The sequence below is a fragment of the Aethalodelphis obliquidens genome, unplaced genomic scaffold (assembly GCF_003676395.1).
Source record: "Aethalodelphis obliquidens isolate GAN/ISIS:26980383/991018 unplaced genomic scaffold, ASM367639v1 scaffold33, whole genome shotgun sequence".
NCBI lineage: Eukaryota > Metazoa > Chordata > Mammalia > Artiodactyla > Delphinidae > Aethalodelphis > Aethalodelphis obliquidens.
The window spans coordinates 1,570,759-1,587,793 of NW_020837977.1; the positions used below are offsets into that span (position 1 = coordinate 1,570,759).

The 17,035-nt window shown below is 39.3% G+C and overlaps 1 protein-coding gene across 2 annotated transcripts in view; it reads right to left on the reverse strand.

Moving 5' to 3' along the window:
• ZFHX4 (zinc finger homeobox 4) overlaps positions 1 to 17,035 on the reverse strand; it is a 181,278-nt gene that overhangs the window by 148,887 nt on the left and 15,356 nt on the right. Inside the window, exons 2-3 of one of the 2 annotated variants that reach the window (XM_027127880.1) lie at positions 6,860 to 9,498; positions 5,487 to 5,989 (exon numbers count right to left, since the gene is read on the reverse strand). In XM_027127880.1, coding sequence (XP_026983681.1) covers positions 5,487 to 5,989; positions 6,860 to 9,452 — 3,096 coding nt within the window. In that variant the 5' untranslated portion in view covers positions 9,453 to 9,498. Of the gene's footprint in view, positions 1 to 5,486; positions 5,990 to 6,859; positions 9,499 to 17,035 lie in introns of those variants that run through there. The other variant, XM_027127881.1, reaches the window with a different exon arrangement.

Below are 17,035 nucleotides of genomic sequence, written 5' to 3' on the forward strand. Positions count from 1 at the left end.
ATTAGTTGCTATTAGCTAACCAGCTGACCTCTATTTGATCTGTATATTTATTAGTTATAAGTATTAGGCAAGCATGTATTTTTCTACTACAGAAACTGGTTTTCTCAACCTCTGCCTTGTCTTTTTATATGAGAATACAACAGAATAATTTGAGTTGTCATTACTTTTTTAAAAAATAAATCCTGCAACTGAAATTAAATTTCACACTGCATTTCAACCTTGAAAGGAACAGAAATCTGAAACTAACACAAAAAGTGCAAAATTTTCCATCTTCATGTTAATGTTTAGCAACAGAAAAAAAGAACTTTGGTTTATCTCTGAAAACAGCTTTCTTCATCTAAACAAATGACTAGAATAAGATTAAGAAAACCCTGTTTTGTTTTTTTAGATACACACACATATTCCAATTTCCTTTTGCACAATGACTTTTATGCATATGGGTACCACGCAATCTCCTAACCTCTTTTACCATCGCACTGGGACAATGACAGTTCAATAATTGAGATGGTACATATCGGGTATATTTGATTTTAAATTGCAAAGTTGGGCTCAGGCCTATTGAAATGAAAATGCTTGTAATTCTTTATTAATTCCAAACTGATTGGGTTATTATTTCCTACCAGTTAAAAAAAAAAGAAAAAGCTGAAAAGGCAGGTGAAGCTAATTATTCCATTTTTTATTTCCTTGCCACATACTTTGCCCAGCGTGGTTTTTGCATTCTCTTCTGTGACCCTCCCCGGCACCTTGATTTTAGTTCTTAACCCGGATTCTTTCATCCATAACATGGATAATGAGAAAACTCCAAAAATATTCCTTGGGGGAATGTTACACTAAAAGTTACCTAGGACTAAATCCCACGTGTCGTCCTTCGCTCACCATGGAGACAAGAGATTCATTCACTGCCCTCAGACAATTTGAAATCCAAATATGAAAACAGCATTATGGAATTCAGACAGATGATTCTCCTTCACAACTAGCAGATGCAGGAAGAAAAAAAAAACTAGTATAATTAAACTTTTGACTTTGAACCAGCGAAGCTGTGAACACCTCACTTAAAAATACAATATAATATCATCGAAGCAGCTAAAGCACAGGTGTGGCAAGCTTATTGCATGCCCTGCACAGGATGGTGATCAACCAATCAGCTGGCCAGAAAAGTCTCAGTCATTCTAAGGCAAGAATAAGGTAAACTGTAAATCTGAAATATTACCAGAGTCTTATTTGTTCTTTCTCAGTTGGAACATGTAGTGCTAAGTGGTTTTCATTGAATCTTTTTACTGGACACTTTAGAAAAGGATTGAGATCATTTAAGGGGTAGACCAAATTGCAGTGCATTCTTTTTTTAATGAGGGTTGGAAGTAAAGGAGTTTCTTTAATATGTCTCAGTTCATGCATTAGTCCATTATTCATCTTACAAATATTTATTGAGGATTCATTATGTGAATATCAATCGACAGAAATTTGTAAAGGATGCAGAGGCTTGAAATTGGGAAAACATAATCAAATCTAATAAAGTGCTTAGCTGAGAACACTGTGTTGGCATTATATACAGATGCACGCACACATACACACACACACACACTTTACCTTGCAACACTGATTGTAGCCATCTACGCATTCAATACTTATTAACCTCACTTTAAACACACTTTCAGACGTTAAAAGAGAAGATTAAGGCCAATCTGCAGTTCCTTTTTTTTTTTTTTTTTTTAAACTCTTTTGCGGTACGCGGGCCTCTCACTGCTGTGGCCTCTCCCGTTGCGGAGCACAGGCTCCGGACGCGCAGGCTCAGCGGCCATGGCTCACGCGCCCAGCCGCCCCGCGGCATGTGGTATCCTCCCAGACCGGGGCACGAACACGCGCCCCTGCATCGGCAGGCGGACTCTCAACCACTGCGCCACCAGGGAAGCCCTGCAGTTTCATTTTATCGTTTGAATTTCCTAGCCCAATTTTGCTTCATCTTTAAAATTTCCAGAGGAAAAGAGTATCAAAATTTAATAGTGCTTACTGCTTCAGAGAAGTTTGCCTGAAGAAAGGAGTAAGCTTTTCTTAACAATAACAAAATTCCTTTAAAAAAAAAAATCCTAAGGTAAAGAATACTGCCAGAAAATGAACACAGCTTTGTTTGTTTTTGCAGTCATCGTTAGCAATAGACATAAAGGTATTCTTTTTCTGAGTCCATATGGAAAAATCATCAACACATTCTGCCCCTGGGTTCTTTGCCAAAATACCGTAACCCACAAGCCTTCTACCTTAAACATGAAAGGAAAGGTGTTGTTCTGGTCAAATAAAGAAATAATTTTTACTAGCATACGTCTAATGTTAAAGCTGCCTAAATCCTGCCAAATACATTAAAACAACATCTGTAAAACAGATTTTCATTAAATTGATCAGGTTAAAGTTAAGCAGCTAGGCAGATGATGCTTTTAAGCTACCCCTTAACCTTTAACCTTTAACCTCCTTAAACTGGAATAAGGACACACACATCTTTGAGGTAATACTGCTTCAGGCTGACCATGCAAGTGGTAAGTGGCCTATTCAAATTGCCCCGACAGATCCCCACATTTGGAGTGTTATGAATCAATATGCTGTCAATGAGGAGAAGAGCTGTTTACTCCCAGCTCTGTATTTGTCTTTTAACTGCTACTTGTCACTTTCCCTTGAAGTCTGAATAATTCACAATGCAAAATGATGTAAATTAAACTCCTAATGAAAATGAATTTTATATAGGCGATTATTATCTAGTCATTAGCTCAGACACCATTTTAAGTCTAATTTTAATATTTTCGCCATATTACAAACCATCATTTTTTTTTCCAGGCCTAGGCCAATTTGTTAGGGTCTCATTTAAAAGCAATTAATGTTACTTATGGAGCAATTTTATTTTGCCGACACAAACCGACCAAGCTTGCTAATATCCTCATTACTGCACTTGAAAATCCTCTGGATCTGACTCACTCAGTTCCTGTAAATCAGTTTAGAAACAGCATCCTCAACACATTGCTACTCCGGAGGAACTTTTCTAGTGACTTCTAGAAAGAATGAATGCTCCTTGAAGGCTAATGCAAAATAATATAGTTCAATTGCCCAATACCAAGTTTCAATGGCTCCAATGTTTATCTCTTCCATCTTCCTTTAATTCAAGGTAAGTTTGTTCAAAGTGTGTTTTTATTTGTTTGTTGACCATTTTTAGACACCACACCACAAGGACACTTGGGTATTTAAGAGATAAGCAAATAAAGAAGATGGGGGAAAAGTCAATTTATATATGACATAACATTTTTAAGGTAAGAGTACATATAGCCTTTGGTTCTGGGATCTAAAGCTCTCTCTGCTTTAAGGCCCTCTCTATAAGCAAGTTCAATCTCATCTGGTTGCTACACTTTCAAAGACAACATCCAACTCTCTCTGAAAAGGAACTTCAAGGGTAACCCTGACACCTAGCAAACTGCTCTACAGACAGTGAGGGTAGTCAATCCATACTCATGGAATGAATGGATAAACTTAACACACACATACACATGTGTAAATAATCGTCAATTAGATTAAATAACCTTTCCTGAGAAAATAAACAGGAACGCTCTACCTTTCTTCAGCTTCCCACATGATATTAATAAAACAGAAAATTTTGTACATTTATATCTTCTATTCACAACATGTTAATTTAAAGTGTTAGAGGGGCTGTGTGAACACAAACACAGTTCATGAATATTCTACATAGCTCCCAGGGTCGAGATCTATTATTTATACAAACTTAATGTTTATTTTTTTTCTCCTAGGTGTTCTAAAAGTTTTAATAGTTCAGGTATCAGCAGAAGAAAAGTTGACAACTGAATGGCTGTCAACTGTTGCTGTAAAAGCTATGAATTATAATACAATTAATCCATTATATTACATTTGCAATACCATCAACTTAGAAGCTTTCCATCTTACGTCAGGGCCTGTACTCCCCTCAAACTCTATAACCCAAATCTAATGCTTTCATTATTGATCCACGGAGAGCCGATATTACAGGAACAACGTTACAAATTCTCACACCACGACTTTAGGTTTTCACGCTCAGTACATCAATCCAGGATTTGAACTTCAAGAAACAGTCCAAACAAATAGTGTCAGGCCAACCCAAATAAATAATTCTTGCCCCTGCTCGAGATAGCCACAATCTGCTCTTTTTGTGGTCTGTTTATAGTTCGAAAGAGCATTAGAAGAGCCATAGGTAGTATAGTCACTGGTTGCCTCCTGATAGTATAGTTATCACTGATTTCTAGTATAAATCAATAGATAACACTTGCAAAATGGATTTTGTAATCATATTTAGAGCTTGTTACGATGACTAATGGTTTGCAATATTTTCTGATTTTTTTTTTTTTTTTTTTTTTGTGGTACACGGGCCTCTCACTGTCGTGGTCTCTCCCATTGCGGAGCACAGGCTCCGGACACGCAGGCTCAGCAGCCATGGCTCACGGGCCCAGCCACTCCATGGCATGTGGGATCTTCCCTGACCGGGGCACGAACCCATGTCCCCTGCATCAGCAGGCGGACTCTCAACCACTGCGCCACCAGGGAAGCCCCTATTTTCTGAATTTTAATATCCTCTGGACAAAAGAAGTTTTTAGAAGTTACCACATTATTCATCATAGAAATGAATCTGTTACATTTGTACATGAACCAAGACAATCCAGCCAATCCAGTAAACAAACTGCAGAAAATAAATTAACCAGTAATTAGGGTTCAGAAAAAGTCAAGACAGGGTATGTAACAAATGATGTCCATCGCTTGCGTGTGTTCATTACATCCGTATATATATATTTTTTTCCCCTGTAATATTAAAAGTCTAGTTGCCATTCAATGAACATTTTTACCTGAGCCACACCCACTGAGAGGGTTAAAAACTTTACTAGCTGGGAAAAGTCATGCAAAATAACAACAGAGTTAAGTAGGAGACTGACAACTGATGCTAAGGGAGCGCGTGTGTTTTTACTCAATACCAACAGGAGCTTGCAGGGAAAAAAAACCCCCAAAACCACACATTGTGTTTGGATCATCCTTGTTTGTCACCAAACAAAAGATGATGCACTCACAAGGCAGCGCTACTTTTGTCCTCTGCTCTCTGAAGCCATTAATACTTAGCTAAGAGGGTTGCTATGTTGTTTTTGATCAATCAGTAAAAGAGGTTTAAGAGTATTATTTTATATACAGAAACACTCAGAAAAGTGATTTTATTTCAGGGCAACCAGTAGAGTGATCAATCCCACGGAGATACGTGTAAAAGGGACATATGGCAAATCCTTTAAATATATTTTCCGATTCCATCTACTTCAACAGGCTCTGCATTTAGCAATGTGAAGCAGAAACTGTGGCTCTTGCCCTTCTATATTTTTTTTTTCCTCTCTTTTTTCCTTAACTTGCAGATTTGTGGTCCAAGCTCCAAAACAGTTAATTCCCTCCTCTACTCTGCGCCAACAGAAATGGATGACACTGCTTACCTTGTAGAGCTTCAGGGCTGCCTCGTGCCTGTGATTGGTGGTATGCAAGCGTAATTTATCCACGCTGTTGGTGTAGTAGTCACAGGCGTTACATTTTAGGTGAACAGGATTGCCAATGGCAATGCACTTCAGCCTCCACTCATTGCTTTTGCCCCCTTCTTTAATGTGAGCCACCAGTTGATATTTCTGCATATGTTTATCAGTCTTGCAGTGGAGCTGGAAGTTGGCTTTGAGCTGAGTGTTGTAGTTACAGAGCTTGCACTGGTAGATATCTCCAATTACAGCCCTCCATTCCTCTTCTGGGAGGGAGCGCTCACTGCTCACATGCACGCTTAGGGCCTCCAGGCTGTCAGAGGTGAATTTGTTGCAAACAGCACACTGGAATAGCTTCAGCGCTGGGTCACTGATATAAGGTGACAGCTCTCCTGCAGTAAGGAGGGACAGGTCATCACCCATTAGCTGACCACTGGCAAGCCGGATTTCAGGCGGCAGCTCATTATTTACTACAGGAAAAAAAAAATTAAGAGGAAAAATAGAGACTGGAAAACACAGCGCACACAAAGGAATCTGTAAAATAAAGTCTTGACAAGGAATGTGCTTTCTCTAGAGCTTAAACTATAAAAAGCTATAATAGGATTGAATCAGGATCAATTACAATCATCCCTTTCAACTTCTAAATTCCCTCATCAGATAGCTTTAATTACTCCTACTGGGCATGATGTCATTCTGAAATTTGTATTTTCGAGCGCAGGAAAGTTGATCAATACCATAACAACACAGTCACGTGCTTGCAATTTAAGCACCTAGATAAACTTACATGAGCACTAATTGTTATTTCGCAATTCGTCTAAAAGCGTGATGAGATTTGGCTAATACTGTATGCGTGCCTTGCAATCTACCACCAAATATCTGGGGTAAGGTAACGGTATTACTGTTCGTTTAATTATGTTCAATCACAGACCTTAAAATATTTTTCAAAAAATTTTCACGAAAAATAATGGCATCCCCTTTGGAAGCTCGGGTTTGATATTTGAGTGCATAATTGCCGAAATCGGAGCTATAAACCTAGTAAGGTATCGCTAACGATGACAGGCAATTAATGACAATTAGTATTTGTTCATCAACATGTTACAGGAAAACAAAGTTTGCCAACTCCTTTTCTGCTGTCCTTGCTCCCTTAACTCCTGCCTCTCTGAAGTTAATTCAGGTTTGAAGTGAAGCACAAATGGGTGGATTATCCAGCTTAAAGAGAAAGTCCCTTCTAGTAAACTGCCCCCCATTTGTTGGCACTCACCACTTTATCTGGGTGCATCACGCCAAATCAAAATGTGATGAGAAACTAACAGCAGTGCGGAAAAGCAGTAAATACTGACCAAGTCCCGGTGCCAGGGCGGCCGCTGTCGCCGGGTCCAGCTGGAATGGATTGATCATCAGCTGCGGGTCGCCGGGGTTTTCCAGCTTCATCCCGGTCAGGCCTATATTCTGGGCTAGGTAGTACTGATACAGCTCTGCCTCGGCCGGGGCGAGGCCCAGGTGCAGGTTATGCTGGATCTGCTTCATGTTCTGCTGCAGAAGCATCATGTTGTGCATGTGCTTTTCACTGGTCATGTGAATCCGCAGGTTCCGGGCCACGTTGGTTTCGTAATCGCACACCTCGCAGCGCCAGGTGGGTTTCTGCTTGGGTTTGGACGGAGAGGGGGTCCCGCAGCCACCGAGGCTAGGGTTGGAGGCCGGGGCCGAGTGGCCGAACACCTGGTCGCCATTGCCATTTTGGAGATTCTGCACATTGTTCAGGTGCTTGTCCGACTGCATATGAATACTGAGGTTGCCTTTGGTAGTGGTAGAGTAGTTACAAACCTCACAGCGGAAGGGTTTATAGCCACACGTGTAACTCTCGCCCCGGGCGAGCCTGGGGTGAGGCTGTCCAGTCTTACAATAAACACAGGAGCCGCCCGGCTCGGGGTGTTTCTCCTTCATGTGGGCCTCCAGGGTCTGCTGATACTTGTAGTGCCAGTTACATTTGGGACATTTGAGGGTTTTGCATGAGTTCCTTGAGTGCATCATAGTCATATGACCCCCAAGAGACCTCGAGGACCCCAAAACCGTGTCGCACTTGGGACACTCGATGCCACTGCCCGGTGAGCCGTCCCCGCCGGGCCCCGGGGTGCTGGGGGCGCTCGGGGTGAAGCCGTGCTGGTGCAGAGCGGCCGCGCCGTCTTCGTCCCCCCGGGCCGTCTCACTTGCGTGAGCAGCCGTGGCACCGTCTTGGCTGGCACTCGCTTCCGCCAAGTCCTTGCCACTGACGCCGTAGCCGGTGGCGACACCGCCCCCGGCCCTGACGGCGGAGGCCTGCTTTTTCTTTTCTGGGTCGTCAGAAACAGTGGCCGAGGAGGACGAGGGGCCCTTTTCAATGAATTTTAGCACACTGGATGATAAAGGAGAAATGCTTTGGTTTAAGAGAGGGAAATCTTTGTTACCAATACTATCGGTGAGTTCACCTAATGCTTCCTCGTCGTCAAGTTCATTGGAGTACGCATCCTCTTCGTCCTCATCTCCCGCCTCGGTGGGCTCGCTCTTGACCGGGCACCCCCCGTTAGGGTGCAAAATGTTGCTCTCTTTTGGCCTTTCACAGTTGTTGTTCTCTTGGTCTTTGCTCTCTGACGTCTTGCTAGACTCAGACGATGAGTGGCTGAGGGAGACGGAGGTAATCGGGGTGTTCACTACTAAACTAGACAGCCCCCCCAGAGTGACTTCAGCCTTTGGCATTTGGGTGATCCCCAGCGGCTGCTCTGCTGAGCCGGGGGTGTTCGCGCTCCCCTTCAAGAAGGCAAAGTCAGCCGGCAACGAGTCACCATTTTCAACATGAAAAGCGCTCCATAAACCGCGGAAGGTTGGGTCGGGTCCTATGAGGTTTGTAGTAGAAAAATGGGGATAAACAGAAGTGGATTTTTTTGGTTCCAGAAAGCTTATAAGAGGTTCTTTGTCTTTGCCGATCCCCTGTATTATGGCGGAGACGCATTTGTTACCGAGGAGCTTCTGTTCCTCCTCGTTAAGGGTCATCCGATGATCATGCACAGCATGGGTTACGAATGACCTGATATAACCGAAAGACAACTTGCACAAGAAACACATTAAAACAGGTTTCCTTTTCCCATCGCTAACACAACCATCGAATTTGGACAAGTCCACATTGTTGGGGACATCTTTGGACACACAGGAGTTTTTGGCTGAGCCATCACTGGTTAGATAGTCTTTCTCTCTCTTGTGTCGGAGATCATAGACACGGAAACTGTGCAACACAGGACCAACTCCTGCTAGTGCTGAGGTATTTGGGAAAGCCTGATCGGCCGTATATGGTTTCCCGAGGGATGAAGCGATATGAAAAGTGTTGATGATCTGTGGGTAGAACGACAGAGGTGCAGAAGCAGAATGATCACTCTTCTCTCCAGCCGACGCCAGGGAGTCCAGAAACATGGCTGTTGAAAAGAGTTTGCTATTTGCCGCAGTCTGTGCATTCTGCCCACTTTCTTTGGAGTCCTCAATTATATAAGCTGACCCATCAGGCTGGTAAACGATCTCCCCGGTTAGATTTTCCACGTCACTGTCCTCTAACTCGCTGATCTCGCTCTCGTTGTCATCCTTCAGGGCCGGAAGGCGGGCATTCGGGCAGTGGTGTTCCATGTATTTCTGTAAACTGGGAAAAGAAGTAGCACATTCGTTGCACGGTATCTCCTTGGCTGAGGTAACCTGAGTGGCAGCTGCATTCTCGACGCTGAAACCCAGCAAGACTTCACTTTTGCGCTCATCGGTTTTCAGGTTGTCATCTGTGGAGCTGTTTTCCCTGTCAGGCTCCATCCCTGTAACTTTCTCTGGCACCTCATTATCAAGTTGTGCCGTTCCACATAGCTTTGATGTGCTCTGCCCATTTTCCTGCCTTGAGATAGGAGGGGAGTCACAGGTTTCCATGGCAATTGCTACATGGGGATCTCATTTCATCCAGCCTGTCAGGGACCTGGATAAAAAATAAGGTGAGAGGAGCCATTTTTATTAAATAATGACACAGCTCACTAATAGCCCATCACTAATTTACAGCTGCTGTAAACTCATACTATCTAAAAAGGTGAGGGGAAAAACTTAAAACCAGCATACCTATCTATCACAGACAGACTTTGTATAAATGTAGCAAAATAATGTAGATAGCTATCACAGGCATGCCTAGACATCCAAAGTGTTTTTGAAATCACCATGAGCATTCATCACAAATCTAAAATTCATATCAGTAAGCCGTATTTTTTTTTCATTCCTGTTTTCTGAAAACGGAGAGAACATACGTAAATGCTTTAACACCCCCTTTAATAGAAATCTAAACGGCTTTCATAGATGATAGCAGGAATAAAAGGACAACACAAATAACTTGTAATTTTTTAAATTTACCTTTTACTTTATCAGGCAGTGACTAGAAGGGGGGATGCGCGTGGGAGGGAGACCAACAATAAAGGAGGCTTAAAATGAGAAATATTACAGTCACAGGCAGCACGAACCAAACTCTTCTCTGGTTTTCATTTTGCCAGTAAATCAGCTTACTACAAATCTTCCTTGTGCAAAAGCTCTCAGCAGGTATCTGGCTGGCTCTGATTAAGCACCAATCACAATTCTTCCCCACACTTCAGTCACCTCAATAGGCACCAGAACAGAAATTAATATTTACTGCAACCAGTCCTATCATCCTAGGGGACAAATCGTATTCACTTTTTTTTTTTTTTTTTTCCACTGCAATACGTAATGAACACCATTCCAAATACCATTTTGATGTTATCAATCCTGGTGAGTTGCCCATCTCTCAACCGCTGCCTCAATCAACATCTCCTTTGGCTTAACAAATCATACCCAGGCACTACTGATGAAAACACTTCAATCTTTTTTTTTTTTTTTAGCTTTCTCCAGGCAAGCATCTTAGGCCATAAACTCCCTTTGTTGAGAATAAGACGCACTCTACAAAGCCATATCAGTTTCTGGTAGCATGGCAAGGTACCAGGGGAAAGTTGGGCATAAGTTGGTAATAATGCGTTCCCCTTCTGTGTGTGAATATGTATGTGTGTGCCCACTTGTGTGTGTACCTGCAAACCTCAGCTACTGGAATAGCAGCTTAATTAGGGCTTAAGCTTCTCTGAGTCCCTGCAGATCTCTCCATTTGCAGAATGGTTCCACTATACACGAGAGCTGAGTGGTCTCAAACTTTAGTGCTTGTTTTCATTCTGTGACCCAGGCACCATCTTGATTTTATGAAACATTTAACCCATCTTCTTTCAAATCTCCAAACAGAAGGGACTAAGAACTTCAAAGCAAAAAGCACTGTAATGTAAAAGTATCAGCACTTTCTCACACGCTGACAATTTCTGAAATAAGGAAGGTTGACATGGCTATACTGCATTACGTGTTCTATTGGGGACCTGGCTATACTGCATTATGTATTATATTGGGGAGGATGGACATGCGATGACTCACCCTGGATGCCCCTCCCACCTCTACATTCTATTGTGTAGACTTCACAGTGGCAGAGAGCTAAGAAGAAAAACATAACTCTGGACTCATCAATATTACTAGGCATTTTAGAAATTCCTTTTCAAAAGTTCTTCTATAAGAAAGACATCTTTGAAGGTCACTGGCATATTAAGTATGAAGAATAACGTCTTCATACTCTTTACTGTAATCAAATTTCATCTTAGCTAAATCAGAGAGGAAGTCATCAGTTTCAAATACATCAAAAGATCTGCATAGATTGAAAATAAAATCAAAATTCGTTTTGGTATCTAAGATGGTTAAAATGACATTCTAATTGCTCACGAATCAAACATCACAAAGCTTAGTGTGTAATTTTAATCATTGAAGAGCTCCAGGTTAATTATCCTCACGGCATGCATGCAGCTTGTAAAACTCTCTGAAATAATCTGATAAACCCCCAAAAGCGTGAAAACCTAATAATTTTCTAATTAGTCCACAAACATTAATGTTTACCTTTGCATTTACCAAATCTGTACAAGGTATACATACTGAAGGCAGCCAAAATGTCTAAAATAGAATCCCTTGATGGACTAAAAGATATGAGGAAGACAGGAAGAAACTGGAGAGTTGGAGTGGAAGCAAGGTGGTAAATAATACTAAAATAACGATCCTAGATTAAAATGTAAAGTTCCAGGACCCAAAGCAGTTATTTTTTTTCTTTCCTATGATAACTTCGGCAGATATGTGGAAGAAAATTCACCTTAATTACAAGAGTGAGGAAAGTTCTCAAACACTTTACAGCTTCGTAAAGAAGCTTCTGAGCTATTTTTATTATTTGAATTCTCTTTTACCTCCACGCCTACAACAGTTCTCAGCCTACAAAAACACTTACTAGAATTATTACACACATGCTGAATGCTCCCCAAATGAGTTATATGTAATGTGCAGTTAATAATTTTGGCCAGATGCCGAATGGATTCTGCAATATTTCTCTATATGAAATACTGCAGAGTCCATTCATGGACTCATGTCAATATTTCTCTATATGAAGTAGATCCTCTCTTTTTATTTTATCTTAACAGAGCCAGAAGTAACTTTCAAAAATGTAATGACATTATTGCTATGTGAAAAAAAAATTATGAAAACTATACTACAGTGTCCATCACAGATCACAGCAATGTGGCAGGATATATTTTGTTACAATACTCCCACATAACTCTACACAAAATTGCCTATCAAGTTCTTCTCACAAGCTACACATTAATCAGAAACTAAGTCAAATACATAGTAAGTCTTCTCTGCAATTAAATTTACATTTAATTCCAAAAGCAACAGTAACAAAACTATCTGAACTGATAGAGCTAGTAATAGATTTACCTGATTTTTAAATTTGTAGCCATAGACTATGACCATGGCAGTGTTTACCAGCATGTTTTGATGGAATCGCTTTAGTTTGTGCGGTTAAAGTTATTTAGATCAATATGTACCGTGACACTGAATATGATGCTAAGTGATTTCACTGTCACCAGTGTCAGACAAGATCTTTCCTTTATCAACGTGTCCCACTTAGGAAATTTACACTAAAGTTTATAAGTCCCAGTTAAAAGACCACAAAGACAACCATTTAACTTAAACCACAGAATTCATTCCACAATGACTGCATAACAAGTAAACTCACTGTAAAAGTTGCTTCACCGTTTAAGCTGCTTTCTATTTAGTCTTCACCAATTTCTATTCTCTACTGCCATGCATTCTATTTAAAAAAAAATCACCCAAGTCCTCAAGAAATCTCAAAGAGAAAACCTAATATAATTTTAATGCTAAATTCAGAACAATACATACCTGCTGGTCTGCTTAGAATACATGTACACAGTTTTGGGTATTCTCAGTAATTCACAAGATCAGTGACTTTGATCATGTAAATCCCTTTTTCGGAACTAATGGACAACATGCAGAAAAGAACTTTTATTGCTTGTTCTGCCTTGCTTTCGTCCTGCAGTCACTGCTGCCTAAACTCTTCTCTGCTAAATGACCAAACCCACCTACCAGGAGGCTGGCTAATGAAAAGGGGTGCTTTCTGAACAACAGAAGAATTCCTTTGCATTCAGAAAGCAGAGTTCCCATTAGAACCCAAAATCAGGCCAGTTTTACCTCTGTTTTTTAATTGAGATTGTCCCAGCCCTCCTCTGTAGCACAGTGAGACAGTGTTTGTGAAATGATTAAAAAGAACGTGATCTGATCAAGAGGACAGAATAATGGGAAAGGAATGCTAGGTTAGCCACTCTGCTAAGTGCTGGGAAAGAAGACCACTGTGCCCCTTTGCCTATTGTTTTTATTCTCATCTGCTCTTTAGCCAACTCATAACACTTTGAGTTGCAATTCCATTTTAAACGGGTTAAAAGTTGTTCACTTACAAGGGAATTTGATAACAAGTTACAAATCCTAAATATATATATATATATATATGTATATATAGAGAAAATAAATAAAAATCCTTGAATTATATCAAGTTTCCAAAAGGTCATCACTGTCTCTGCTGTGGCCTTTTCCCCATCCCAAATCCTCTATCAATATGTCATAGTGAGTTAGGCAAAGACAAAAGAGAGGCGCAGTGTGAAAACGGCACATATATCTAATCCTGACAAAGCAATGAATAGACCTTCACAAGTATAATTATACTTGTTTATTTGTTGCCACGTACAGAGAACTGATGAAAAAAATCCATCAAAGTGGTATTATGCAGACACCAAGAGCTTCTTTTCTTCGGTTGCTAAAGCCACATTGAAGCTTAAATTCCTTATTGTTAAATTCAGAAGAAAGAAAAAAAAAAAGATTTTTGGCTGGACTGTTTTTTTTTTTTTTTTTTTTATCATTTGCTGACAGATCTTTTGTGTCCTAGGCTGTATTAGCTCACACTGCTACCTCATTTTTACCCATGCTGGAATTCATAATTACAAACTACTGTACAGAAGCTTTTAGAAGGGTGTGGTGTGCTGACCAAGACGAGAGGGTAGTGAAATCTGGCTTTTGATGTATATCAAAACACAGGTAAAGTACCTGTGTAGAAGCACCAGTTACGTCAGAATACATATTTGATCTCAGTCTTTTAAGTTGGTTGCTGGTGGTTTTCTTTACTCAGCTTTCTCTGCAATTTGCTTATTTTAGTATATGTTTAGTATCCCATTAAAGATCGCATAACTTCTTCCCCATTGCAGTATTAAAAACGTTAGCAATAAAGAAGGCAAATACAAGGATGTCAAAGGATTGAAAATATTGAGCAAAAAGATTTCAAACCAAAGTATTAAGGGACCATTATGTTCCAATAGACACTAAATTACGTAACTTAACAAAAGCACATTTTTACAGATGGGGGCGGGGCAAATAAGCTTTTTTTTTCTCTTGCAGGATAGAAATATATCAAAGTAAAAGCAATCTGCATAGTTAATGTTTGTGAGCTTTACAATTTAAAACAGAAAAGCTGTAATTTTTCTTTGCTGGCAATCTGGAAACACTCTGGAGTTAATTACAGCTGATTCGGAGTGAACCACACAAACAAAGACCAGTCTATGTCCAGACAATTATACTGCATTAACCAGCTTAGAGCTTCCTGCTGATGTTTCAGGGGTCTTCTGTTACACCCTTCTACCTTCCCAGCACGAGAGAAAATGCTTCTGCAAGAAGGAATTAATGAACAGAGCTGCAAAAGAATGTGTGACGACCTCTCCTGACAGGGCAAAAACTTTCCACCCATGTCACGACAAAGGGGAGAAGGTAATTAAGTTTGAATAGAAGGATGTAACCAAATATAGTAAGCACCTAAACCAAGCACATTTTTAAAACGGGAAAGTTGACAAAGACAAACATGAGTGTGTAAGTCAATGAAGTCATTTTCCCCTGTTTACCTCTCATTTTTCTCATTAAAACCTAAATTAGCTATTCAGTGCAGATTTATTTCCTTCTCATAAACAGGACCCTTATAATCGATGCTTCTGCCTCTCGTTTTTTCTTCCTCTTCCTCTCTTTCCAGCCTCATTTTCCCTCATTCTCTCTCTCGTCTCTAAACCTCCATGGACTTTAAATGACAATTACATGTCATTAAACACATGTGTTGGAAAACTAAAGAGGAAAAGTACTCTTTGCCAATGGGTCCGATAGTTCTTAATTTGATTAATTGTTGTGGGAAATAGGAATTTTACTCAGTTTTCTTCGCAACTTTAATCAAACTCCAGCTACTTTCCTTAGAGAGAAATCAATAATCTCTCCTTAACCAAATTACACCAATATATGACTCATTTTATTTGTTTGCTTCAGGAAAATTTCATAATCAGTGAGCAAAATGGACTTAATACTTTAGCTATCCTCTGTAAACAAACTTTGGTCCTTTTAACCAATCTAGTTGATTTCTAATTTTCTTATTCATTCTAATTGAAAATGAATAGTTTGCATTGGTGTGAGAAAGGACATGAACTGTAATTATGTTCAGTGCCTCTCTCTGATTCTTTCTTTGATACTGTTTTGCCAGTATTCCAGCTGACATTGGGGCTTTGTAGTGATTGCTTCATTAAAGGGTAAGGATGTCCTAATCAGCTAAAGCATTACTAGAAAGCTGTTGTTTGCCAATACTGTGAGAATATACCAACCTTTTTTTTTTTTTTTTTTTGGCTTTTGCTTTCTTTATAGAAGAAAAAGGTACCTCTGGATGCCATTACCCAGCCATACTTAAGTATTAATCATCTTCCCTTTGTCTCATCTATGCAAAGTAGGATTAGAGTTAAATGACTCTATGATCCTTTTAATTTTTTTCCCTAAATAAATATTAATCTACAAATCAATTAGTTGGTGTTATATTAAAACACATATAAATATACTCTCTGGAAACACTAAAAGGTTGTGTAAACTACCCTCATTTTACAAAGCATCTCAATGACGGACAGAATCATTTTCCCTTCTCAGACCCCTCTCCCTCAATCCCTACTATATTTGAAATTTCAAGTAAATAAAACTTTGAAATAGAAAGTCTAAACATGGAAACCTTTAGTTTTCCTTGGAAAGGCATGTACTGAATTAATCATTTTTAAAATTTATAAATCATATTTGCCATGTTTTTTATATGATTTCTAGTCTCTAAAACGTAATTGACTAATCTCTCTGGCATACACCCAGTTTAAGAGTGTTTAGTTGATAATGCTTTTAAGTTGTCACATAGGAACATTTAAAAAATTCATCTTAATTGGTTTCATCAAGGTAAATATAACTATAGAATATTTGGCTTCAGGAACGGATTTACCAGACTAGTGAAAACCATTTCACACATACATTTTTCTCATATACAATGTGAAGACAATATATCCTAACATATACATGCATTTTTTTCTTCTTTGTCTATTAATATATAAAATTCATTATTGAAATACTGACAACTAAATATTTAAATGAGGAAACAATTGTATAATTATTTGTATTTCATGAGTCCCACAATATGATCTCATAACCAATATAGCATAAGCATAGTAGTATATTATTATTATTTTTTTGAAAAATGTCATTCTTTGCAGGCTAAGCCTACCATAATTATCTTCATAAAATTAATCACAGGTCAGGTATTCCAGCAAACAATCCTATTCCCAGGGCAATGATTTCAAACAATTCAAAATAGTTTTAATGAAGAAAGTTATATGCATAATTTCTTAAATCACTACCAAGTGCCCTCTTACTATCCAAGACTCTTAGTCTATCAAATGCAAGTCTCTTTTTATATCCCATGTAGATATTTTAAATTATTTTATATTAGAAACCTAAGTGGACTAACATAGAGACTAACATAGAGAACCTAAGTGGAATGAAATGTTTCTTCTGGATGAAATATTGGCAAATTTATGTTTGAGCACTCAGATTTGTTGGTTATTTTATTTCTATTATGAAGAGCCTCTTGTTTGCTTTTTGTGTATGTGTGTGGTTTGTTTGTTTGTTTGTTTGGCCTGAAAGTTAATTTGACTGCTGTCCATAAGTGAAGTGTGCAATTCAGTAATTAACTTTTGTGTTTCAAA